The sequence below is a fragment of the Martes martes genome (genome assembly GCF_963455335.1).
Source record: "Martes martes genome assembly, chromosome: 2".
NCBI classification, from domain to species: Eukaryota; Metazoa; Chordata; class Mammalia; order Carnivora; family Mustelidae; genus Martes; species Martes martes.
The window spans coordinates 46,377,192-46,401,956 of record NC_137889.1 but is presented as its reverse complement, the minus strand read 5'-3'; the positions used below and the strand labels follow the sequence as shown (position 1 = coordinate 46,401,956).

Genomic DNA, 24,765 nt, shown 5'->3' with positions numbered 1-24,765 from the left:
GCCTGCCTCAGGTGTGAGTCATTCCCTCCAAGTTCCCTCTGCAAGGAGTGCCCTCGCCACTCTTCCCGCCTACCTGTGTCCTGTCTCATCCTCCCCACACGGACTGACAGGTGGACTGCCACCAACCTCCCCTGTTCTAGCCTTCCTGTGGCCTCTGTTCTCAGTGCAGGTAAGCCACTCTCCCACCAACCAGCTCTGGGCCTCCTAGAGTGGCCCCTTTGCCTGACACAAGTGCTCTACCGCTCCAACTAGACCCCCAACTAGACTGGAAGCCCTTGAGGGAGCAGGAAACTGCAGGACCGGCAAGCACAGCCCTGGAGTCCCACAGACCTAGCCTCAGATGCCAGATCTGTCTCTTACCGTGTGACCTTGGGTCATTTCCTCACTTTCCCCATGGGTAAAATGAGTATAGTGCCTACCTTAGCCTCCTTTGTGAAGACCGTCCTCCTGGATAAAGCTGCTGGCACACAGATTCCTGTTAGGGTGGTCGTGGGGGATCAGTTCACTGCTCCATTCCCAGAGCCTAGCACAGTGCCTGGCACACAGTAGGCATTCAATAAATGTCGAATGAATATTGTTTGAATGATTGAAGGGATTAATTTCTCTTCCTTCACCCCCGCTTTCTGGCAGGGCCTCCGGTTTACATCTCTGTGTCCTGATCTTCCCTAGTCTCTAGTATGTACGGGCTAACCTGCAGGATTTATGTTCCATGGGTTGTGCATTCACAAAACTCATGGTCAAGACAAAATTGACTCATCCAAGGGCAAGACCCTGTGGACCAGAAGGGAGGAGTGTCCTGCTCTAAGCAACTCTGCAGCCCTGGGCAAGTCCCTCAGCTCCCCTCTCTAGCGGGAGGAGCATCCCCAGTGGCCTACCGCACTTTCTGACCCTGACCCTGCAGGTCCCCCTTGCCCCTCAGGCCTGTGACTGTCCCCTCCCCTCCTCCCTCCTGGCCAGGTCAAGGCACAGAAGCGGTCACGGTCACAGCGCAGGCGAGGCTGGCAGGGCAGCAGCCAAAGGGCGTTGGGTTGGTTTGCTGCAGAGGTTTCAGGGCCCCATCAAAGAGGGTGTGGATTCGGTTTCTGTCCCAGGGAAAGGAAGTCTGTCAACCCTGGTATCTTTTCTAAGAGCATTGGGGAATGCGAAGAAGCTGGGACAGGGGATCTGGAATAGGCCAGTGGGTTCCCGAAGAATGGTCATCTCCACACGATGGGCCGGACCAGACAACTTAGAAGCAGATGGTGGTGAGGCCTGGGGTGGACGGAGCAGACGGAACGTACATAAGTCCTGTTCTTCCAGCCGCTGTTTAACCCCCACTGGGACCCAGGCCACACCCAGGCTCAAGGAAATTGCCGGGGCCAGGCTGTGGCCCTGTCATTCACAGGCAGAACTAGGCACCACCACCTCTTCCCACCCACCTGGGGTGGGGGTGCCTTACGTGACAGGCCTAGCAGACAGGACTGCCAGGAAGAACATAAAAGGGGCCCAACCCGGGGCAGTCCTTGGCCTCACACATGACCTTCCTTGTCCAGGACAAGGACTGCCTGGGCGCTTGGTCCACTTTGTGCAGGGAGGTGGCAAGAGTCATTGGACCTGACTTCACATTTTAGAATGATGCAACCCCTAAGAAACAACTTAGTTTCTCAGCCTCAGTCTCTCATTACGAAAAATGGAATCCTACCCATCATCGGGAAGCTTCTGTCAGATAGCACACGTGCATACGTGCAGCACCTTTTGCCCCGTTCAACTGCCACCAGCTGCCAAGGAACAGTTTTCTTTCTTGGCAGAGCAGCCAGGCCCGGGCTGTGGCACTGCCGTCGCTGTGCAGGGACCACCGAGTCGCAGGACTGGGAAACCTCAGGCGAGAAGAGTTGCTTTGGCTAAGCTGTGCCCCACCACTCCCAGCTTCCCGCAATCGATGGCTCAAAACCCCGAGCCCGAAGAAGAAAGTAAACAAACACACGAGAGCTTCGGTGTGGAAATGGAGAGCACAGAAGGAAAACATTAGGAGCAGAACAGCTAGAAATGTCATCTCGCCCAGCAACCCCATGACGGCTCCGGAATCAAAACAGGCTGCACACAAGGCCGCATTCAGCTCCCATCTCTGGTTTCTCCCCACGGTCGGGCTCGCCCCAGGCCCTGTGACGTCGGCTTTCTTGGAGCTGCCTGTCGGACAGCTGCCTGATCCTGGAGGCTGCCCCATTCTGCCCGAGACCTGAGGGCTGAGATCTTCAGACAATGAGGGTGCTTTTCCACCCTCCCCTTTCACACACAGCCTCACGTCCCACCTGGTTCCCAGCACAGCCAACTGCAGAAAGAATTCCCTAGTCCTAGGCAGGAGGAGCCTTCTCCTGGCCAGAAGGAAACGGATAGGCAAGGTCCCTGGTATCCAGGTTTATTTTACATCCTCTTCCAGAGGGGACGTGGGGGTTGGAGGAGCTGGGGAGGCGGGAGGGCAGTGCGCCTCAGTCTCCCGGGAGAACACCGGGGGCAGGCGAGTCCTTCTGGGTATTACAGCAGCGCAATGACACACACAGCCCAGGGCTTGGCAGCCTTGGGGAAGAGGGGGCCTTTGAGCAAGACCTCCTGCCAGGCTTCGGGCACGAAAGAGGGGCTGCGTCCCTCTCCCACCTCACTCCCAAACCCAGCTGGAAGCAGGAAGGCAAAGGGGGCAGCGGGCAAACTGGAGTGAAAGGGGACGAATCCCCTCCAGGCAGAGGCGGCCTTTGGTCTCTGTTAGGTTAGGAAGCTGGTCCTTGGTAGAGGAACCCCATGGGGGTGAAGTTGGGAGCCAGTCCCTGTTAGAGGAAACGCCATAGCAGGGCGGGGAAGGGGGAGGGGGTCCAGGGTCTGGTCTCAATAAGGCCTGGAAACAGTCTCCACTTCAAAGCAGACCTCTATATTTGGGAAGTGGGGTAGGGAGGAAATATAAAGGCGGCTGGAGGAATGTTTGTGAGCTGTGGGTAGGAAGCAGTCCAGGGGGCTTTGAGGGGGGCTCTGCTGGGGTTGTCTGCAGATGCCAGCAGCTCAGGTCTTGGGGAAGGAGGATGGAGGGGGGCTCCTCTCTCTCTCCAATAGGTGCTACTGCTCCCCACCTCATCCTGGCTGAGATCTGAGTTGTCACGGAGACCACTCACACTGGAGCTACGTAATTTCCTGGGAATGTCCCAAATTTCTGGGTCCGTCGGGAGACACCTGAAAGGGAAAAAGAGAAAAGGTGTCAAAGGCATTCCCCAGACTTCTTTAGTAAGAATGTTTGGGGGTGGGGAGGGCGGGGAAACCTTTCCCCTACTGGCAGTGCCCGGAACTGCAGGTGCAGTCCCGGCCCGGGAGGGAGGCTTTGTTTTACTCACTTGTGCCCCCTAGTGGGAAGATGGGCAAAGCTACACTTTCTAAATTGAAGGACTAGGAATTTGAGTCCTCTATAACTTGGGACACACCACTGAATTATCCCACCTTCCTCAGGAAAGCAAAGAAGCAGGAGGCTGAATCCAGAACTTAATTATGGAGGAAACTCACTGATCTCACCTTCAATTTAGAGATGGGATAGGCAGGCAAGGCCTAAAGAGAGAGCCAAGTGAAATCCCCAAAAGCACTCTATTGCTTAGGGGTAGACGTGGGAGAAAATCTAGGCCTCTGGTCTGCTACAACCCCAAAGAAACCCGTGTTCTGGGGTGGAGAAGGGAGAGTGCTAGAAGATATAGGAATGTAAAATCAAATTAAAGTCCTAAACCTTTCCTTCCTGGCAGGCTGGCATCCTGACTTCCTAACAAGCAGCCCATGCTCCCCTGGCCCCTAGGCCTTCCCATCCTGTTCCACTGCCTGGAATGCCTCAGCTGCCCTTCAAGACCTAGCTCCCCCACTTCCTCCAGGAAGCCTTCCCTGATCTGCACTGTCTGAAATGGTAACCACTAGCCACATGCAGCTACCGAGCACTTGAAAGGTGTTAGTGTGCGGCGCCTGGGTGGCTCTGTTGGTTAAGCATCTGCCTCAGGCTCCCTGCTCCACGCAAAGTCTGCTTCTCCTCCCTCCGCCTGCCGCTCCCCCTGCTTGTGCTCTCTGTCAAATAATAAAATCTTTTTTAAAAGGGGCACCTGGGTGGCTCACTGGGTTAAGGTCTCTGCCTTTGGCTCAGGTCGTGATCCCGGGGTCCTGGGATCAAGCCCCGAATCGAGCTCTCTGCTCAGCGGGGAGCCTGCTTCCCCCTCTCTCTCTGCCTGCCTCTCTGACTACTTGTAACCTCTCTCTCTCTGTGTGTCAAATTAAAAAAAAAAAAAAAATCTTTAAAATCTTAAAAAAAAAAAAAAAAGAAATGCACTTGTGTGACTAAGACATTAAACTTTCTAAGCCTTTCCTCTAGAAGCACTTGTGGCTTTAATACCACAAAAGTGGTGCTTTTTCTTCTTTCTTTTTTAAAGATGTATTTATTTATTTGTTTGATAGAGAGAAAGAGACAGTGAGAGAGGGAACACAAGCAGGGGGAGTGGGAAAGGGAGAAGCAGGCTTCCTGCTGAGCAGGGAGCTCGATGCAGGGCTGGATCCTAGGACCCTGGGATCATGACCTGAGCCGAAGGCAGAGGCTTAACGACTGAGCCACCCAGGCGCCCCAAGTGCTTTTACTTCTTGTCTATATTTGCAAAACTTTATGAGTGGTAAAAAAAAAAAAAATTCAAAGGCAGAGGTGTACAGAGTAAAATGAGAATGTGTCCTCCAGCCTCCCCTCCCAGGCGAGAACCATTAACAAGTTAGTACTCCAGAATCACTGCTGTGTCCGAAACGTGGTCAGCAATGAGGTGCTAGGATTCAGATGAGAAAGGATGGGTTGCTAGGTCAAGAGACAGCCATTGGGGTCACCTCTGCCCAAGCAGCCTTGCCACCCTTTAAGCTCTGCATTCTGCTGTGGGAGGGGGCTTCTGGCTGCTCACCACTCTTTGAGGACAACCCCTTCCTCTGAAGCCAAGGCCTATACCGCCCTGCCAGCTCTGAGGAAAAAGGCCATGTGAAGCCTGCTGGGTTGGGTACCTTGAACCAGGCCAAGGCCAACTTGAGGCTTCCTGCTTTAGTACTTTGCCTGAGCTGCCCTAGGGCCAGCCCTGAGGACTGGGGAGCCAGCTGCTAAGTGGGAGCAGGGGTGGGTGACACATGGGTGTGAGACTTGATCCTTTCCATCAGGAACACAGTGTCTCAGGAGACAGGCACCTCCTCCACCTAAAACTGCTCCAAAGAAAGATGTGTGGTGGGAAGGAGCAGGGGTGTGAGGGTCGGAGCCTTGCTGCCCCGAGTCTGCAATGACTCCATCAGGTACCTTGGCCTCAACTGTCAGACCACAAATCTTTGCTGAACCAGCACTGGCAGGCAGTGGCAGCCCACTCAAATCTCCCCAGCAACCCCCAAGATGCCCCCTTCTGACTTGTCCCCCAGGTCATCTCCCCCAGGATATCCCCCCCAGGTACCCACTCTGGTCTATCCCCCAGCTATCCCACCCAGGGACTCACACATGCCCCCTTCCACTCTGCCCCCAGCTATCCTGCCCAGGAAACCCACTTACCCCCTCTGGTCTGCCCCGGCTATTCTGCCCAGGGACTCACACATACCCCCTTCCAGTCTGCCTCGCTGCCCACCCACCAGGCCCACATACCCACAAACCAGCCGTCGTCACACTGCTGCATGACATCCACCCGGTCCCCCTCCCGCAGCTCCAGCTCATCCTCGTTCTGGGGCCTGTACTGGTACACCGCCCGGTACCTGTGGGAGACAGCATCATGGCAACCACTGGAGCCTGGCCCCCTCCTCGGAACAGGTCCAGAGAGTCTAACCCAAGTCTTGCTACATCCCATGAATTTATCCCACCAGCCACTGGCCCAGCTCCTAGAACGGTGTCTCTGTCTGGCTTCAGTGCATTCTTCTCTGGGCCCGCTCCCTGCGCTCTGAGCCCTACCTACCTCTACCCCTCCTCCTCCTCGGAGCCCGCCCCCCACCTCCAGGTCTGTCCTACTAGTTCCCACACTTCACACATAAACGCGCTGACCTTGGGGCTGGAAACCCAGCGAGGAGACTGAGGCTGGGTGCAGAGAGTGGGAGGCCTGCTTTAAGCTCTAGGGCTGGCAGGGACAGGTCAGGACCATCACAGACAAGGGGCCCCCCACCAAATCACCCATAAGTACCAGAGGTAGGAGTTGACCAACTCCATCTTTGGGGGGGAAGGGGCAGGAAGGGTCATTGCACTCAGTACCGCCTGCCGAGCAACACTCCACCCTGACCAAGCATCCCCAGATGGTACTCACGGGGTCCAGTGTATCTGAGTGCTGTTGGGGGGCATCCCCCCCACGTCCAGGGGACGGCTGGAGCCTCCAGGATGAGACAGAGCTGACCCGGGGGTGCTGAGACCCTGGGGGTCCACAGGAGAAAAGGGAGGCACACACAAGCATGAGGGAGGGGAGTGCCACGGGCCCGCCCACCTTCCCTGCAGCAGGCTTCTCATCCTGTCCTCATCTTATCCTCCCAACCCCCAAGACACAAAGCCTCTGTTCGACCATTTCACCTCACAGGCTCTTGGAAGCTGGGGCCCAGGGAGGGTAGGGGGCTGATTCTAAAGGCCAACACAGGGAGGGGATGGGAGGTGTCCACTCACTGGCTGTGCCCACTCACAGTGGTTTGCTGCGTGGACGGATGAGTGCAGGAGCAAAGGCACGTGTTTACGGGCTACCTCAGTGTGAGCACCAATGCAATCTTTCACCCCTCGGCTACTATAAAGTTTTAGGTCAAGCCTGCCCAAGTACCCTCTCTAGGGGGAACTACTACCCCATTCCACAGCTGAGAAAACCCAATCCAGAGAGGGTAAGTCATGTGTCCAAGGTCACACAACAGGCGAATGGCAGACTTCTGACTCCCACACGACCATGTCCCAGCTCTGCCCAGCTCTCCCACTGCTCTGTCCCGGGACAGACCAGGAGGGATTCCAAAGTACAAACCCACCAAAGGAAAGGAGGATATAGTGTGGGTGGCAGGGGTCAGCTCTCCCCAGTACGAGGCAGGTCACCCTACCTGGTTCTGGGCTCTGGGCTCCTGGCTGGGGAAGGAGAAGCCGGTACGGCGGGGGGATGTCCGGCTCCCCCAGTCGGTGGGATCCACAGGGCTGTGCGGCGTTACCGGGGAGCCGGAGTGACGAGCCAGACGGGCAGCAGTCAGGCGGGGAGACGCAGGGAGCTGGGAGCTGTCGTCACAGATACGGAGCCGGGGCTCGCGGTGCACCTGCACGTAGCTGGCAGGGAAGATGCCCTGGCGCCCCGTGCCAGAGATGCGGCCCTCGTACCAGTTCTCGTTCACCTTGCGGATCAGGCAGATGCGCTCCCCCTGGGGTGTAGGAGGGCATGAGCATCTGCACGGCCCTCCTGGGCACCATGTCCCCCAGGAAACCCGGGGGAGGGGGCGCAGGGGGCAGCGCGTCTCATGTAGATCTAGCACCTTGCATGGAGTGAGCCGGCTCAGAGCAGGTGAGCAGGAAGTCATAGTCACACCACGAGGCAGTGGTAGAGTCAAGAGCCGAGCCCAGGCTGCCCGCAGGAGCCCAGAGGTCTGGGCTTTTCGCACAACATGCCCCACTGGGTGCGGATCAGAGCCTGCCAGACTCCTACCCCTGGGACTTCACAGCATCCTCTCCCCAGTGTTCTGGTGGCTATTTAACAAAATGGGCTTGGCCAGTTCCAAGCTGTGCGGTCTTGGACCAGTTACTTTGCCTCTCTGAGCCTAGTTTCCTCACATGTTTAGTGGGGATAACAATCTGTTGCTGTGAAAAGCAAAGGAGATCAGTGGCGGACTGGTAAGAAGCACCGGACAGGCATGAGCCACCACTGCCATGACAGGGGCCTGTCCCTGCCTCCTCGCAGGGGTGTCCCTTACCAGGGCATCAAAACACAAGCTCCTGGAGGGAGGCCTGGCCACCCTCCAGCCCGCATGCTCACTGACACAAGATGAGGCAGCCCTGGGGAGGGTGGTCGCCAGCCCTCTCCTGCCCCCCACCTCTCTCCACCCAGCCACCTCCTTCCCCCTCTCCCCTGGGGCCAGCTCTTCCGGAGGACATTCACAAGGGGCGTGCACAGCCTCTGCCCCAAAAGTTAACCAAAGGGAGACCAGCACCCTGTTTTCTAGGGCAACATGTCTCAAATTTACCTTGACTATGATCTATAGTAAAAAATATGTCTGAATAACAACTTAGTACAGACACACACGTGCATGGGTATATATATAACTGCTTAAAAGTTTGATCAACTACCCTTTTTACACACAAGACATTCTAACATTTCCAATCTGTTCTTCTAAAAATGCTGACTGTGATCCTCACAGCCTATAAACCTGCAACCAGGAAAAACAAAACAAAACAAACAAAAAAAACACACACACAACTACTCTAGAAGTTTCCAAATTTTTTTAAAAAATGGGCTAAAAGAAGGAAAACCTACCCAAAGAGATTAGGAAAAATTTTAAATACTGGGCAAAGATGGGTACACTTGACTCTCCACATATTTACTTATGCCTTCACCGGCCCCCCGAACCCCCACTTCCTGCTGGGCCGCACCTTGCGGAAGGACAGCTCCACCTCCAGATCCCCCTTGAAATTGTACTGGGCCACAGCTTCTCCATACTCCAGCACCTGGTAGCTTGGGGGCTTGATGGGCTTTGGGATCTCATCTGCAGGCAGCACCTACAGAAGGAAAGGTCACGAGGAAGACCCAGCCCGGGTATCAACCGGGCACAGACCTGGGGCTCCTGGGAGGGTAAGATAACAAACAGAAGATGGACGGGTGCAATCTGTCTGTCCACAAGGCCAGCGAGGACACAGACACCAGACATAAGCTTGGGGGTGGTTGATGTGAGCACAGCCAAGGGGTGGTGAGTCCCAGAAGGCTACTGGAGGAGGAATCTCTCCAGAGGTGTGGAGTAGGCAATGTTAGAGCAAAGATGGAAGCTTAAGCTAAGAGCTTAAATTGGAACCCAGAAGTAAATGAGGAGTTCCCAAAAGCAGCGCACACCTGGTAACCTAATCTGAAAGTGGGGATCTAACATTTTACCACTGCTGAGAACCAAGTGTCCCTCCTTCCCCTCCCCCTTCTACCCCGCCCGGTACCCAGAATCCCCATGTTCTCTTTGCTTCACCCTACTCATAAAAAAAAAAATCAAGAAGCTAGTAAACTAGTTCATACTAAGATGTAAAGTACTGATACCATGGAATGCTGTTCTCTACTTTGTGGAATTTCAGAGTCAGAGAGACTGTTCTGAAGGTGGTGGAGGCCTGCTGATGCTTATCAAATAGAGAGCCTGAATTAAACAGCAACTCAATCCATGGGTCAAAGAGGAAGTCGCAAAGAAAATAAGAAAATAGTTTGGGTGGAATGAAAAAAATATATGTATCAAAATCTGTGGGTGTAGGTAAAGCAGTGCTTAGAAGGAAATTTATATCATTAAATGCTGATATATTTTTAAATAAACTCTACCCCTAATGCAAGGCTCGAACTCACAACCCCAAGATCAAGAGTTGCATGTTCTACCGACTGAGCCAGCCATACACTTCTGGATCTTGTACTTAACCACTTATCCCTGAACCTTAGCAAGCACATCTGTAAAATGGGGATGACCGATCACTTCTCAGGAACAAGGGAAGCAATGCACACGAAGGAAGTGATGAATGTCTATGTGGATTGGTAAGCTGTCACACACTTCCTGCTCTTGCCACTTGCCCTCAGGATCCTTCCCACAGACAGCGTAAGAGAGAAGGATGCTGATGGTGAAAGTCTGGACTGGTGGCCTCTGGGGCAGGAGCGGGCTCATGTGGTTCTCCATGGGCTGGGCTCCACCTTTGGTGGTCATTTAAGAAACATGTCCTGAGGGCAGACAAAGCACTGGGCCCCAGCGGTGCTGGGGCCAAGGGCATGAATAAGGCTGACTTGGCACCTGCCCCCTGGAGTTCACAGTTTTACCTATTAGGAAGCCGGTAAGATGTGGGGGAGCAATCAGCTCCACAGAGGGGCTGTGCAGGGATATGCATGCTAAGTCTCTGCAAACCCACGCACCCTCCCAGCTGGGCTCCCACTTGTTCCTCTGCTTACCTCCACGTAATTAGCAGGGAAGATGCCCAGCCGGCCATGGTGCTCCCCCTCCAGCCAGTTCTTGTCCACCTCCTTGTGGATGTAGACAATATCACCCTTCTTCAGGGTCAGCTCCCTGCAGGCCAGAGCAAAGGACATCCACAAGGTGAGGTCCTCCCAGTCCTCCTCCCCTTCAGACCCTATCTAGTGCACCCAGAGTCTCCCTCACCCGCCCCCCCCGGGGGTGGGGGTGCACCACAGCCCTGTCCTCCCACTCCTCCCATAGGGTACACAGAGGTTTGGGGGGCGAGTTGGAGAGAAGGGCACTTACTTAGGGGATTGTGCCTGGAAGTCAAACTTGAGTCTGGCAGCCTTCCTCTGGGCAGGGGGAGAGGACAGGGGGAGTCACCTTAGTCAAGCAGGTGGCAGGTCTAGAACAGCCATCATGAGAACCACCCCAGATCCACCATGCACCCTGACCCTAGTGCTCCCACCCCTCCTTACCTTCTTCTCTTCCTTCCTGGCTGGGCTGCCCCCTCTTTCAGAGGCACTAGGGTCTGTGAAAAAGCACTACCTCAGCTTGGGAAGGCCATGTCTGGGGGAGTGGTGTTGGGATGGGGTTCTGCTCCCCCCACCCCAGGACAGGGCCAGTGTTAGCAGGGGGCTCTGGGACCGTCCTCCCCCCACCCCACCCCCACGGGGCACCATCGTATGTTGTAGGATGGGGGGCGGGCGTCTGGGTGAGAAAAAGAGCAGGTTCTGGTCCTTACCTCGGGCGGAGGAAGGGTAGACAAAGTCCCTACGACCTAGGAAGGGGCTTGCTCCATCCGCCATCCTGTGGGGGCTCAGGGGCCGAGAGGAACCCCGGTAAAGTGCATTCGGGGAACTGGAGCTCCAGGCGGGGGCCGGGCTGCGCGGGGACACGGTGCGTGAGCCACCTGTCTGGGGCCTCACACCCTACGCCACTCACCCCTGCTTCCCGAATGTCTCCCCCTGTCTCCCGCTGCCTCCTCCCGAGGCGTCTCCCACGTCCCGGGCTCTCAACAGGATGTCCTACTTCCCCAGCAGTCCCGGCCGGGAAAGGGTGCGGCCTGGGGCCGCGCGCGGCGGGAGGGCGCGTGGGAAGCGCGAGGCTCCCCCGGCCTCGTTCTGCCGCCGGCCGCGGGCACCTAGTCCTCGGACGGGGACAGTTTCCCTCCGCGGCCCCTCGCCGGCCTCCAGGCCCCTCCCCGTGCGGCCGCCACCGCCCCGCGCCACGTCCCCCTCGGCCGGCCTGGCCACTCACCGCGCGGAGGGCCGCGGTTCCCGGGACCGTCGGGGCACTTGGGAGCTCTGTGCGGAGAGACGGGGCGCGGTCAGGGCCGGGGACGCCGGGTCCCCGCGGCAGCCGAGGCCGCCGCCTCCGGAAAAGTTTGCGGCTCGGAAGGGCGGGAGGGGTGGGAAGGGGCGGGAGGGACGCGGGGTCCTAGAGTCGTCCGCGCAGGCGGGCGGGCCGGGAACCCGGGAGGAGCCGAGGAACTTGCGGGGGGGGGGTAGGGAAGGAACCGTGGGGTGGCGGAAGAGGGGAGGCCGGCCCAGGAAACGGGGCCGGGTAGGGGCTGGGGTCCCTGAGGACTGAGGTCCGGGATGGGGGGGAGGGGTGGGGTGGGGGCGGGGAGGCCCCGGCACCCGGACGTCAGGCTGACGTGGAATGGGCCTGGAAGGGTTCTTAGGGGTCACTTGGAAAAGTCAACGCCCTGCATTTTATAAAGGAGACAGCAGTCAGGGATGAAGTCTGTTCAAGGTCGCGCCGAGTGCGGCTGGTAAGATACCTCGGCTCTGCCTGCCCCTCCCACCCACGCTCCGACGCCGCTCCGGGGTCTCCGGGTCCCATGGTCACCCAGGAGGGGACTGGGAGGCCGGTACCTTGGGGGACGGCTGCCGGGTCTCAATTGCCCGCAGGTCCTTGTCCAGCTCCGCGCTCAGCTTGGCCAGTTCTCTCTCCAGCAAGACCTGGGGGCGGATTATGCGGAGAGACTTGGGCAGTCGGGGCGGTGGGGGTGGAGGGGGCTGGGTGGAGGGCACAGTGGGGGAGCACTGATCGAAGGTCAGATGTGAGAAACTTAGCGGGCAGCAGGACAAAGCAAAGCACACTGTGCTTGGGTAAAGGGCAGGCTCAGGGCACAGGGCCAGGACAGGCTCCCTGCCTGTGGGCCTGCCCAGAGCTGTGTCTCAAGGTGTCAGGATGGCCCTTCCACAGCTTCGCACTGGCCCTCTCATCGGACCTGTCTCTTCCATCTCTATGTCCGAAATAGTACCTTAGTACTTCTTGATAGTGCCTTTTGTCCTGTTACTTCCCTGTTCAAGAGCCTATAAAGCTCCTTATTTCCTCTCTCATCAAGTCTTCTACGGCTTTCCACAGCCTGTGCTCCACCTGCTTTCCCTCCCACTGCCCCACCAGCCTTTGTCTCTGCACTCCCCCTACGCTGAGCATTCTCTCTGCCTGGCCAGGCCCTCCAGCTCCACCTCTGAGAATACTTCCTAACAAATCCACACTGACCACTCCCTTCTCTGCTCCGGCTCTGGGCAACAGACATGTATTCAACACATATTTGAGTGCCTACTGTATGCCTGGCACTGTCCCAGGTGCTGGGGATACAGAGGTAAACTGTATGGGACTGGGCAGGGTCAGAACTTTGGGTCTCTGGCCTTTGCCCATGGTCACTGGGGCCAACACCACCCAGAAGTCTCCCTCATTTATCCCCCAGCATAGCTGTCTCCCTCCCCTTCCAACCTATTCCGCAGCACTCACCTCAATGCGCTGGGAGGGCTTCTCAACAGGGTCATCCACTAGTGGTTTCTTGGGCTAAGGGTGGGAAGGGTGAGTCAGAGGGGGTGAACTCGCTTTCCAAAATGCACTAGCTAAGGAGTATGTCCACTCTCAGAGGGCCAGCAGGACACTCACCTTCTGTCCAGTCTCTAGTTCTTGCAGAAACTGGTTCCAAGAATCTTCCGTCCAGACATTGTCTGCTCTCTCTTGGCATCTGGGCACCTGCACGGAAGTAGGTGGGCATCAGTCTGAGCAGAGGCGTACTGGAACACTGTCCAGGCCCAAAAAGTAGGCTTGTAGGCCACTGCCTCACCCCTCTGCCTGCCAGTGCCTTCCTAAGGATTCTGGGCTCTCGGGGCTGCACAGGGCAGGCCCCAAACTGAACGGGCAGTATCTGTGCTCTTCAGCAGAGGGGCCTGGCCAAAGAGTACAGCGCCGGGGGCAGTGAGGGGAGGATGCTGGGCGGGCTACCTGATTTGGGGTCTGGTGTAGGGAGGGTGCTCCAGGATTAGAGTTGAAACTGCTTCTAGGAAACTCTTCGGAGGGGTCCCAGCTTCTTCTAAAGAAAGGGGAGGACATCTCTTCAGTTTCCTTTTAGGGAGACTGAGGCACAAGTGAGAACACAGCCCTGCATGTGCTCCCACAGCCCCCTGCCCTCTGCTCCCAGCTCCAGCCTGTGAAAGCAGTGTTACACATTGGAAAGTTACGGGCTTGGAGGTCAAATGCCAGCTCTGCCACTTAGCTGTGACCTTTTGGCGAGTTACTGAGCTCTCAGAGCCTCAGACTGGACACCTGGCATGTGGGTGTCACGAAGGGATCCCACCTCCATGAGGGTGCAGTGAAGCTGTGAGGGAACGTATGTGAGCCGCCCAGGAGAAGGCCTAATACACTCATCTACTCCCTGAGTGGTCAGGATTCCCTTCCTGCTGGCCTTAGTGAAATAATCTGTGTGTGTGTTCAGTCTGGCCCCACGGCTGTGGCTATGTATGTGTCTGCAGCTTGATGAAGCTTCTCTTCCTGGCTCTCACAGCCCAGTGGGCTTGTACACGTGCCCAAGGGTGTGGGTGGGACTACAGCCTAGTCCCAGGAGAACCCTGGGCAGGCCAGAGGGCCCGCAGCCCTGACTCCCGGGCGCTGGGCAAGCTATTTCTGCTCCCTGCGCCTCTGCTCCCTGGGGGTGCAGCATTCAGTGATGTCATCTGTGAAACCACTCCAGCCACCAAGGCTCCACACTGTCACATTTGCCTTCGTCCCCCTCCAGGGCTCCTTTCTTGGCTGGCTTATGTGTTCCAGACAATGTTTGGGTCTGAATGTTTCCACCACTGTACCAAGTTTATCAAAGGATGGAATGTCTGACCGGAGAGTCAGGATTTATTGGTTGTAACTATGACTCTATTCTTTATTTTAGGAATAATAATATTAGTAATACCACCGATAATGAGAATAGAATACATCATTCCTTTTTTTTTTTTAAAGATTTTATTTATTTGACAGAGAGAGAGAGAGAGATCACAAGTAGGCAGAGAGGCAGGCAGAGAGAGAGGGGGAAGTAGGCTCCCCGCTGAGCAGAGAGCCAGACGTGGGGCTCGATCCCAGGACCCTGAGATCATGACCCGAGCCAAAGGCACAGGCTCAACCCACTGAGCCACCCAGGCGCCCCATAGAATACATCATTCGTAATTTAGGAAGGCTCTAGTCATAACTGAGCCTGTATATTAATAATATTTGTGGAGGGGCACCTGGGTGGCTCAGTGGGTTAAGGATCTGCCTTCGGCTCAGGTCATGACCCTGGAGTCCTGAGATTAAGCCCCATGTTGCTCCTTGCTCAATGGGGAATCTGCTTCTCCCTCTCCCTCTGCTCCTCTCCCCACTCATGCTCTCACGTTCTGTGTCTCTCTCTTTTAAATAAATAAAATCTTTAAAAAAGAATAACACATGTGAAGACTTGCTATGTGCCTAAACCCTCACAACCACTGTGTGGTCCCCACTCAGCAGATGGCTGGCACTGGTTAAGTTCCCCAAAGTCACATGGCTAGTGGCAGCAACCCAGCTTGAATCTGAATCCTGGGTTCAAATCTTGGGCTCTTAGCCTCTATCTTATTGATGATGCCAAGAGCCACAGGCCAGGTATGGCCGTGCTCATGAGGTTAACCCCTTCCTGTAAAGGAATAAGAAACTCATTGATTTCACTTTGGGGCAAAGCTGCTGATTCTCAAGGTCTGTTTGAGCACCTCCGACTTCCCCCCAGGAGCCTGGCAGCCTGGGCTGGGCTTATGTGGTTTGTGCCGAGCAAAGGAAGTATATCCTTCACTTATGTGGAAGGGTTCCTCTCTCATCCTCATCTCCCCCCACTTGGGAGGAAAGTTAGGATCCTCTTCCCCCCCTTGTTTTCTCTCAGGCTTTGGAGTGAATGGCCACAGGTCCACACCTAGTCTCGGGCTACCCCACTCTCCACCCCATTGTGACCTGTGGATCTTCGGAGTGATGAGTTCCTGCCACCAATCACAAAAGCAGCATAGGCATTCCTGACCAGGAATGGGTACAAAGTCCACCCCTGCCCATCACGCCCCTTTGGCCCGAGGCAGGGAGAAGAAAGAGCATCTGGAATGGTCGGGACCCTAAGAAGGAGCAGAGCTGTGAGATGGGGTCGGGGGGAGAGGCTGTACCGGCTGTGACCACCAGGGGGCGCAGCCCTGGGACCCTTTTCCCAGGATGGCTCACCCACTCAGAGAAGAGGCCTGGCCTGGCCTGGCAGCTGGTCTTTGCTGGGGCCCTGGATGCCTTGAGTCTGTAGAGGCGGCACAGGAGGAAGCCACTGAAGGTGGGAGAAGACAGGCCAGAGGAGGTGAGAGTTGGGTTTAGGGGTACCTGGGTGAGCACTGTGGATTCTGGCACCCGCTCCCACACATGCTTGTGGGTGTCTTGTGGGAACAGGGTTGGGGGTACTCTGGACCACTATATGGGGGCCTTGCACCAAGGCCCTCTTCATTCTTCACTATATCTTCACAACTGTGGGGCAAGTAGTGTCCCCATTTTACAGATGAAGAGACAGAAGCCCAGAGAAATCACAGCCAGGGCAGAGACACTCACTGGACAGTGAAGCTGAGGCTCTTCATTGCCACCTGCCAGGAAATGGGGAGCTCCCTGGAAATGGGCTACATGAACTTCTCAAGTTGAACTAAGCCAACGGGGGCGCCTCAAAGCCAGGCATGGTTTATAAGACGGGCAAACGCAGGCACTGAGCTGGGGCGGGCCTCGCCTCTCACCTTTGGGTGATTCCTCCAAGGTCCAGTCCAGCTGCAGGTCTGCGGGAGCAGAAAGGACCAGATCAGGGGTGGGGCAGCGAGGATGGCGAGCCCCGAGAGGCTGCCTCAGCTGCTCCCAGCCGTCCTCCTGCCTAGGGCAGGGGCTGAGGGGCTGAGTCAGGGCCTGAAGAATGTCCCGAGGGAGGGAAGGAATTAGGAGGGCAGTTCTCTGGAGGGTTTGAAATGCCTCTGGCAGACTCAGGGCCTGAGTGAGCCAACCCCGGCAGTGGACTTGCCCAAACCCTCCTGCTCCTCCCTCCCCGAGTTCCCACACACATCCTTTCCCTGACCTTTGTAAACCTGCCCTCACCAAGACAGGTTGGGGAAAATTCCACTTCCTCTTCTCCCTCTTTCCCTTTCTGCACCCCCTTTGCCCAGACCCACTCCTCATGGCGCTCATGACTTTCCGGGGCTTCCTAGGAAAAGCGACTGACCCGTCAGCCGACTTGGTCCCCTTGGCATGCAGACGTGCCACAAGAGCACTTGCCTTAAAGGCAGACCAGAATGCCTCCCTCCAGATCCCACACCTCCAGCTCCTGGACTGCTTTGTCTTCCTTTGCCGCAGTTAGCCGTAACTAATTCGCTGTCTCCGATTCCCCTTCTCTGTAAGTAGATTTCCAGCCCCACCAAGATTGCCCCAACCGCCCTCAAGAAAGACCCCAGTGACCTCCATGTTACCAATCCAAAATACTTCCTTGACCCATCAGCAACATCTGTCACGTGGACGACACTTGAAATTCCTTTTTCACTGGGCTTCAGGAAGACAACTCTGTTTTCCTCTCCGCTGTACCCTCTTAGTTGGCTTGCTGACCCTGCTCGTCTCTCAAACCTCTACACACCCAAGGGCCTCAGGGTTCAGTGCTTGGGCCTCTGTCTGTCTCCCCAGGTGATCCTATCTAGTCTTCTGGCTTAAAAAAAAACCCCACCTATGGCAGGATTTGCATGAGAATTAGTTGGGGAGCTTTCAATCATAATCTTTTCAGGTAAATCCCCCCTATTTCCACCTGCAGCTTAAGCCTCAGCCCTGAACCACAGAGTTGCATATTAACTGCCTACTTGACATCACCAACTAGATGATGGACCTCATCAAAAACCTCCATCTTCTCTGAGTTTGGAAGCAACATCCGTCGACTGGCTCAGGTTCTAAGTCGTCCTTGACGTCTTTTACTCTTGCCACATTCAATCTACCGGCAAATTCTCATGACTGTCTCTAGAATCCCACCAGGCCTGCTGCTGCTGCCCTGGTCTGAGACACTGCTGGCTTCTAGCCTGGATGAAAGCCGGGCCCCCTAAGTGGTCCGCTGTGTCCTTCACTGCCTCGTCTCCCCCCTGAGCTGGCAGCCAGAGTGAGCCATCGGAGTATGACACTCCTCTATTCACAACTGTCCCTTGACTCCTCAGCTCTTGCAGAGTAAAAGCCAAAGCCTTGATCAGGGCCCCCAAAGGCCCTCTGTGACCAGATCTCATCACTCTGACTCCATCTCCCATCAGTGCCCCCCTCACTCCAGTCCAGCCTCTCCTCGCTGCTCCAGGACCAGCCAGGTCTGTTTCTGCCTCTGGGTGTCTGCTGCTCCCCCTGCGGCCAGGCTCCTCCCTTGGCTCCTTCCCTCCCTTGGCTCTGCTCACGCTCTCGGCTCAAATGCCACCTACCAGGGCCTTCCCTGACTGCACTGGGCACTGACATTTCCTTTTTCTCACTTACCCTTACCACCAGCTGCCATATTAAATACATATCTGTTTATTCTCCCTCTGTCTTAAGCTTCACTGGGGCAGGGACATTCTTTTTTATTCCCTCTTTCATTTTCAGCACCTAGAGTAGTGCTTGGCACACAGGAAGTGCTCAGTAGATGGTCGGGGGCTGATTGAACAAATGAGGGACTGCATGACTTCCCAGGACTCTCAGAGGAGACCAGGGACAGTGTGTAGTCATTGTCCTCCCAAGGACAGAAAGGAGTTTGGAGGCTCATCCCCTTCGGCCTCTATGAGGGACGACCCACCACACAGCCTGGGGTACACAGAAGTTCCCTTTTCTGCCCCTCCGTCCCACAGCCCCAGGGGCTGGAGCCCACTCAGCAGAGAGAGGGCCCTAGAAGGATGTCTTACCTGGCATTTTCCGGTGAATCTGCTGGAACATTCTCCGGTACCAGTCCCTGGGGCTATCAACACTCTGGGATCAGAAAAGACAAAATCAGGCCACCCTCTTAATAGGAAGCCACAGAAGTTTTTCCTTCCTGAGTCCTTTCTCTGGCCACCCTTGAAGTGGGCAGGCTGTCGTGAAAAATCTAATAAAGGAACTTTATACAGCACATTACATATGAATAAGGTTTAGAGAAGGATCTCCCCAGTGATGATCCATGCCGAGGCTGTGAGATTTGGGGTGGTTTCTGTTTTTTTTTCTCTTTGCTTTCCTATATCTCTGATGTTTCTACAACAAACATGTATTTCTTCTTCTTCTTCTTCTTCTTTTTTTTTTTTTAATTTTATTTATTTATTTGAGAGAGAGAGCATGAGAAAGCATGAGAAGTAGACAACCCATGGAGCCGGGAGCCTGACGTGGGACTGGGTCCCAGGACTCCGGGATCCTGACCTGAATTGAAGGCAGCAGCCCAACCAACTGAGCCACCCAGGTGCCCACAAACATGTATTTCTATGTAATGAAAAATAAATGCGATAATATAGGGTTAGAATGGCATTTCACAGCTCCTGCCCCACTGAGACCGAAACAGCCCTGAGAGGTATGTGGCCAACTTCAGTTTCAGATGCAGAACTGAAGGCAGGTGGCCGGCGTGAGATAGGGAGTGGAAGAAGGGCAGGGCGCTCAGAGCCTGGGCCCTGGATCCTTCCATGCCTGCCGCAGTGTGAGGGCGACTCACTCAGGACTCTGCCGGCTCTCTCCACCCAGCCATTCACCCAGGGGCTGTGCCAGGTCCTGGGGCTAGGAACAGAGGGGGTCCCTGCCCCACGGAGCATTCTAGATCTTCCTTTCCCCCCACAAGCCACTTGTGCAACTCAAGACCACAAGAGCACCTGTAATTTTTGTGGCTGATGACCACCCCCAAGCCCCTCGTGGGGGAACCCCCGCTGTAGTCCGAGATGGTTTGGTGCACTCTTGGTGGCTCCCACTTTAATTCACAGAAGTGGAGCTCAGCATGGGTCCCTGAGCCCCATCGTCAGTGGCCCCCAGCCCAGGACTCACAGATCGGGGGGCGATAGGCATGCCGCTCTCATCCACCGGCCCGATTCCCTCATACTTGACCCAGCGCTTGTCCCGACGCTTGCTGTCCTTGGTCCACGTGGCTGACCAGTTCTGGGGATGCTGGGAGGCAGGGGTCTTCTGGCTCCCCGAGGGCCGGCTCCCAGGGCTGGGCCAGGTCTGATACCAGGCAGGGTCTGTGGGGAAATGAGCAACAGAGCATTAGCACCGGGCAGGGGCCCCCACCTGGATTTGTTTGTCTCTTAGCCCTTCAGAACATTGATCCCGTGGGTTCAAAAGTTTCAACATCTCCTTGTTTGTTTGACTTGCTGAGACAGACTTTCCAGCCTTCCCCATCCCCTGCAGGACCACGGGCCTTTGTTTATTTTTTAGTTAAAGTGAATGAAAATGGATTTTGTCTTGAGAAATCTGTGCCCATGTCCACCCTATCCTTTCGGAAGGCTGTCCTTAAAGCCTTCGGAATGAGGGCTGGGAATCCTTACTTACAGCAAATGCTGGGGACCATCCTGGCTGGGAAGGCAGCAGGGTGTGGCAGAAAAGGCCCTGAGCTTGAAATGGGGACAAAGAATTCAGACGCCAGCTCTGCCACCTGCTGGTTTTGTGACCTGTGGCACAGCAAGAAACCACTTGGTGCCTCGGTTTCTATTTCTGTAACACGAGGGTAATCATGGCAAACATCCTGAGAGAGCTAGTGTGTGTGACCATGCCCAGCACGGTGCCTGACACATAGTCACAAGGCTCTTGGACAGAAACTCATTCACCAGACATGGCAACTGAGTCCTCAGCTTCCTCAAGAACATTTAGCCCCCAAGTCACCAGAGTAGCAGCATAAGGGCATCAGGGCTGGAAGGACCAGGGTTTGAGTCTCAGCTCAGACTCTGTGACTGAGCATCTCTGAGACTCAGGTTACTCATTGGGAAGAGGTTGCTAATGGTATCTTATCTTTCCAGGACATCAAGGGATTAAGTGAGAGAAGGCTTAGTGTGTCTTTTCAGTGTCCCACATGTTCTAAGCATTCCACAATTATTTGTTAAATGAATAAATTACTTGACACAGTGCCTGCCTCAGTGGGAAGCTCAATAAAGGATCTCTCCCTCCTCAGGAAAGGGGTTCACGGGGGTAGACCTGCACCCAGGAGGTCCTGGGATCTTCTCGACCCCATGGCTCAGGCTGGGATGACTTGTAGAGGCCCAGGGGCTGATGAGCTCTCAGAGCTGCCTCTCCCATCTTCTGCTTGGCTGCTGAGTACACACTTGTGGGGTTTGGCCCCCTGTCCCCTGCCTCCCAAGGCTGTGTCCCCTACACACTTACTTCCCCTGGCGGGGGTGGGGTGGGGTGGGGGTGCAAAGGGGCGTGCGGGGGGGTGGGGTGGGGAATGCATCAGCCTGCTCTCTCCCACAGGCCATGCTCACACTCATGCGCCATCAGTGCTCACACGGAGAAGGGCAGCTAGATGAGCTCAGAGGCCCAGGACCTTGAGAGCCCTCCATGCTCCTCCCCACAGGGTAGCACCAGATGGCTGGGCCTGGGAGCCTCTGATCCCCCACCCCCGACACAAGGCTCCTGGAGCAGGTTTTCCTGAGTAGACTCACCTGGGTGCCGGGAAGCATCTCTCCTCTGGGGGAAGTGCCCATTGCACACGGTCCTGGGCGCAGGGTCATGAAACTGGAAATTAAGGGTGTTGGAACCACCATTCCGGATCACAGGCACCTGTGGGGAGGGGCCGGGAGCAGCAGCTCAGGCCCGAAGGTTCCGCAGAAGGGTGGGAAGCACAGACACAGTTTACCCCATGGTGAGGACTGGAGCACCAGCCTGACCCCTTTGCACATAGCCAACAAGGCTCTCTAGAGCGATCTCCGGCCCCTTCCCTCCATCCCGTTAATCCTCCTGCTCCCCAACATGTCCTAGGAGGTCCCCATCAACTCTGGGCCCACAGGAACCCTCTCCTCACTGTCTCACTCACCCGTGCCCCCCGGGAGGATGACCCTCCGTGGGCCCGGAGATTGCTGGGGATGAAGTCGTCCAGGCTGAGCCCAGCAGGGAGGCTGCAGGGTGGGGCCTGCATGCTTGGGTCAAGGTTGGAGGGCTCCGGGTGTGCCAGCTGCTCCTCTGTGTGTCCTCTGTGGGGAAGGAAGGAGGAAGGGAAAGCCCTGCTGGGCTCAGGCCGCCTGTGCCCTCTGGGCTCAACCTTGGGGTGGGGGGAGGAAGGGACAGCTGTGGGAGGGGGTCGGGCTAGTTGGGTGGGAGCTCAAGGACCCAGGAAACAGGCCTCTGCGGGCACTGGCCTGCAGGCTGCCCGTGCTGGCTCCCAGAGGCACAATGGGCTGCTTGTTAGGCCCTGGGCAGGAGCTCTGGGTGGGAGTGGGGGAGGGGGAAGCTAGGCTAGGAAGAGGGAGGCTGGCCAGGAGTGGGCCTGCTGGACAAAGACTTGGGCACACGGGCCCGCTGGCCAGCCCCTCTGGGGCTCTCACTGCACAGTGCGGCCTGCTCCCCTAGAGGGAAGGCAGAGGGAACTGGGGCAGTTGGCAGAGGAGGGGCTGGGCATTCAGGACTTTGTTTCAGTTCCTTGACTCCTCCAGTCCCTCTGTGAGCATCTGCTTGCCAACAGGCACAAGGGGTTACTCGGGCTGCCGGAGAGGCCCCAAAACAACAGCAAGGCCACCCGCCTACTGCCCAGCGGGGCCAAGGTTATGGGAGGGGGAGTGTGGAGGGGGCATTTCCAGGCAGCAGGAACTACTCCTTCTGAGCACAAAGGAGTATCAGCTCCCTTCCTCCGCCTTCTTCCCTGGGACTAAAGCCTCAGAGGGCTCAGGGTGCCAGTGAGGGGTGGGATGGAAGGCAAAGCAGTGGATAGGAGCCAAGCTGGACTTGCTCATGGAGATGTGGTGCTGCTGAGTGCCCTCCCCCTGCCACTTTCTTTTATACCTCCAGGCTGGTTTTGTTTTTTATGTTTTGTTTTGAGTAATCCCTACACCTAACAAGGGACTTAAACTCACAACCTCCAGGTCAAGAGTTGCACACTGTACCAGCTGAGCCAGCCAGGTGCTCCTATTTTCCAGAGGTTTTTTGGACAGAGGGTCTTCCTGGCAGCACCATGCCCGCCTGCCCAGCCTGGTTCTGCTGTCCCATGCAAAGGTTACTCCAGGCACCCGGGAGATGGAGGAGGTCAGGCTGTCTAACAGGGCTTGTCTGAGCCTGGGCCTCCCCACCTGTGCAGCTGGACTGGACCAGAGCTGAGCCAACCTCCCCTGCTGGGGCCAGACCCATTCTGGCTGGCGTTGTGTTCAGAGCTAGGCTTGTGTGCCCGAGGGGTGTGGGGGCTCACGGGAAGGCCCAGGGGGCCTGGCGAGGTGCTGTGTGAGTGTGCAGTGGGAATGAGAGTGCAGTGCTCTGAATGGGACTTGGGGGAGGTACTACGGGGCTGGGAGCTCTGATAGGGGCTGTGATTACTCCTGTACCCAGTTCCTCTTCGGGCCTTGGGGGCTGGAGGGTGTGAACAAGGCTGGTGGCAGTCCCTGTCTCTGTTCTGACTGGGGATCTCTTCTAACATCTGAAAGACCTACTGGGGACATAGCTTTCCCATGCCTTTCGGGCTGTGGGGGGAGTGAGAGCTGGAGCTGGAGGAGGGGCAGCTCCCCAGCTGGATCCAATTAGGACTCCGACCAAAAGCAAAACATGCAGACACACCCCAGTTCGCCGCTGTTCTCCCTCCCCTTGAGGGGGAAATTGAGGCAGGGGAGAGCAGAAGATCCAGAGGCCTGGGGCCGCCTGGCTCCTAGCAGCAACCCCTCCCTTCCCAGCTGACTGCTTGAAGCCAAGTTGCGAGGTCAGCATCAGCAGTCCCAGCCATCAGCTGACCCCGGCCGCCCTCCCTCTCCTCCCATCTTCCCACCCTTTCCTGTTCAGTGAAAACTGTCCTCTAGCAGTCTGGGCAGGACAGGACGTCCCCCCATACCATCCAACTTTTCAGGGGTTACTGATCCTTGGTGACCCTTCCCCAACATTGATGCCTGTGGCAGGCACACTCCAGACATAGACAGGGGTGCATGGGGAAGAGTGGGCTGACTTGTTCTCAGTGGCTGTGCCAGGAAAAGCTAAAAGCCACTTCTCACAGAGAGATGGGGGCATGGAGGCATTGGTCTTGCATCTGGCAGAGGACAGACAGGTGCCAGAAAGTCTCCGGGGTCGTCCCAGAATTCTGGCAGTCCTTCACCCAAAGGGCTGGAAGATGTGAAGTCGCTCCGCTGTTTGTAGTTGGCAGACTCCTTTCCACCTCCAAGTATGGCCCTGACCTTGGGGGCTTGGCCCTAGGAGACTTTCCGGGTATTTTCCAGTTACAAGCCCACGTGAACAAAGCCACGTTTTCTTGAATTTCGCCTTTTCCAGATCGAGAGGGGACTTCTTCACCTCTTTCCAACCCAGAGCTGGGGACGAGGACCCCAGGGGGAGGGGCACTTTGCCTTCCCTGCGGGTTGGGCACGGGTCCCTCCCCGCCCGCGGCCCCCGCCTCCTCTCCGCCCCCTCCCCTTCCCGGCACCTACCTTCCCCAGCAAGCAGGTGGCCCCGACTGAGGACGCCGGGGAGGGCAGGAGCATCTCTGCCCGGCTCCCGCCTGGTGCAGCCGCGGCGGGCTCTCGAGAAGGGAGGGCAGGGAGAAGTCCGGGCTGTGCAGCTCGCCCTCGTGACCGGGTCAGGACGGGCTCCGCGAGGCAGAGCGCCCGAGGAGGAAGAGTGGGATCGACGGGGCCGAGGGCACGCGCAGGGAGGGAGGACCGCGAGAGGCGCGCGGGCGGGCAGCGCAGTTTGTCTCCTTCCAATCTGCGCTGTGGGCCGCGCGGACAGGGTGGAGGGGCCGGCGACTCCCTCTCCAGCCTGCGGGGCGGGGGCTCGGGCCAGCCGGCTGGAGCGTGCGAGTGCCCTCCGTCGGGGCGCACAGCGGGGACGAAGTGGCCCCCTGCCTAGGGGGCCGGGCCGACCGCGGGCGGCGCCGGGAGGGGCAGCCGAGGGTCCCCGGGGAGCCCGCTCTGGTTTCCCAGCTGCCTTCCCCGGCCCCCACCGCAGGCCTGGCGTCCGGGCTGGGGGTGTGTGTGTTTAGGGGGGGTGGGGTGGCGAGCGCCACTCAGAGTTTCCAGTGACATTTCCAGCGTGTGGGAAGGGAGCCCTGCACGGCGGAGCCAGGACAGAGGGCAGGAATGATTAAAGATCCCGGGTCAAGCCAGCAACTGATACTGCGCGGGCAGCCTCGGAGACAGGACCGAGATGCAGACAGGCTGGGGCTGAGATAACCCCCCCACCCCCTCAACAAGTGGAGTGGCTTAGCGGACCGAGTTAAGGCCCCGCCGCCTCCTCCCCCAC

At 56.9% G+C, this 24,765-nt stretch overlaps 1 protein-coding gene across 2 annotated transcripts; it reads right to left on the bottom strand.

The window, feature by feature from the left end:
- Positions 1-2,380: 2,380 nt before the first annotated feature.
- On the bottom strand, positions 2,381-24,370 carry SORBS3 (sorbin and SH3 domain containing 3). 2 transcript variants are annotated; one of them, XM_080796120.1, is made up of 21 exons: positions 23,952-24,370; positions 21,374-21,530; positions 21,003-21,120; positions 19,393-19,586; positions 18,300-18,363; positions 16,158-16,196; positions 15,613-15,706; positions 13,363-13,450; positions 13,027-13,113; positions 12,874-12,927; positions 11,988-12,074; positions 11,368-11,414; positions 10,853-10,992; positions 10,587-10,639; positions 10,414-10,460; positions 10,104-10,218; positions 8,576-8,701; positions 7,045-7,353; positions 6,285-6,388; positions 5,639-5,745; positions 2,381-3,195 (listed from the first exon to the last, which is right to left on the bottom strand). In XM_080796120.1, the coding sequence occupies exons 2-21, from the start codon at positions 21,473-21,475 to the stop codon at positions 3,134-3,136; spliced, it is 2,037 nt and encodes a 678-aa protein (XP_080652246.1). In that variant the 5' UTR covers positions 21,476-21,530; positions 23,952-24,370; the 3' UTR covers positions 2,381-3,133. The 2 variants fall into 2 exon arrangements, with proteins under 2 accessions (XP_080652246.1, XP_080652247.1); XM_080796121.1 differs by having other exon boundaries at positions 15,613-15,679; positions 23,952-24,237.
- Positions 24,371-24,765: the final 395 nt, after the last annotated feature.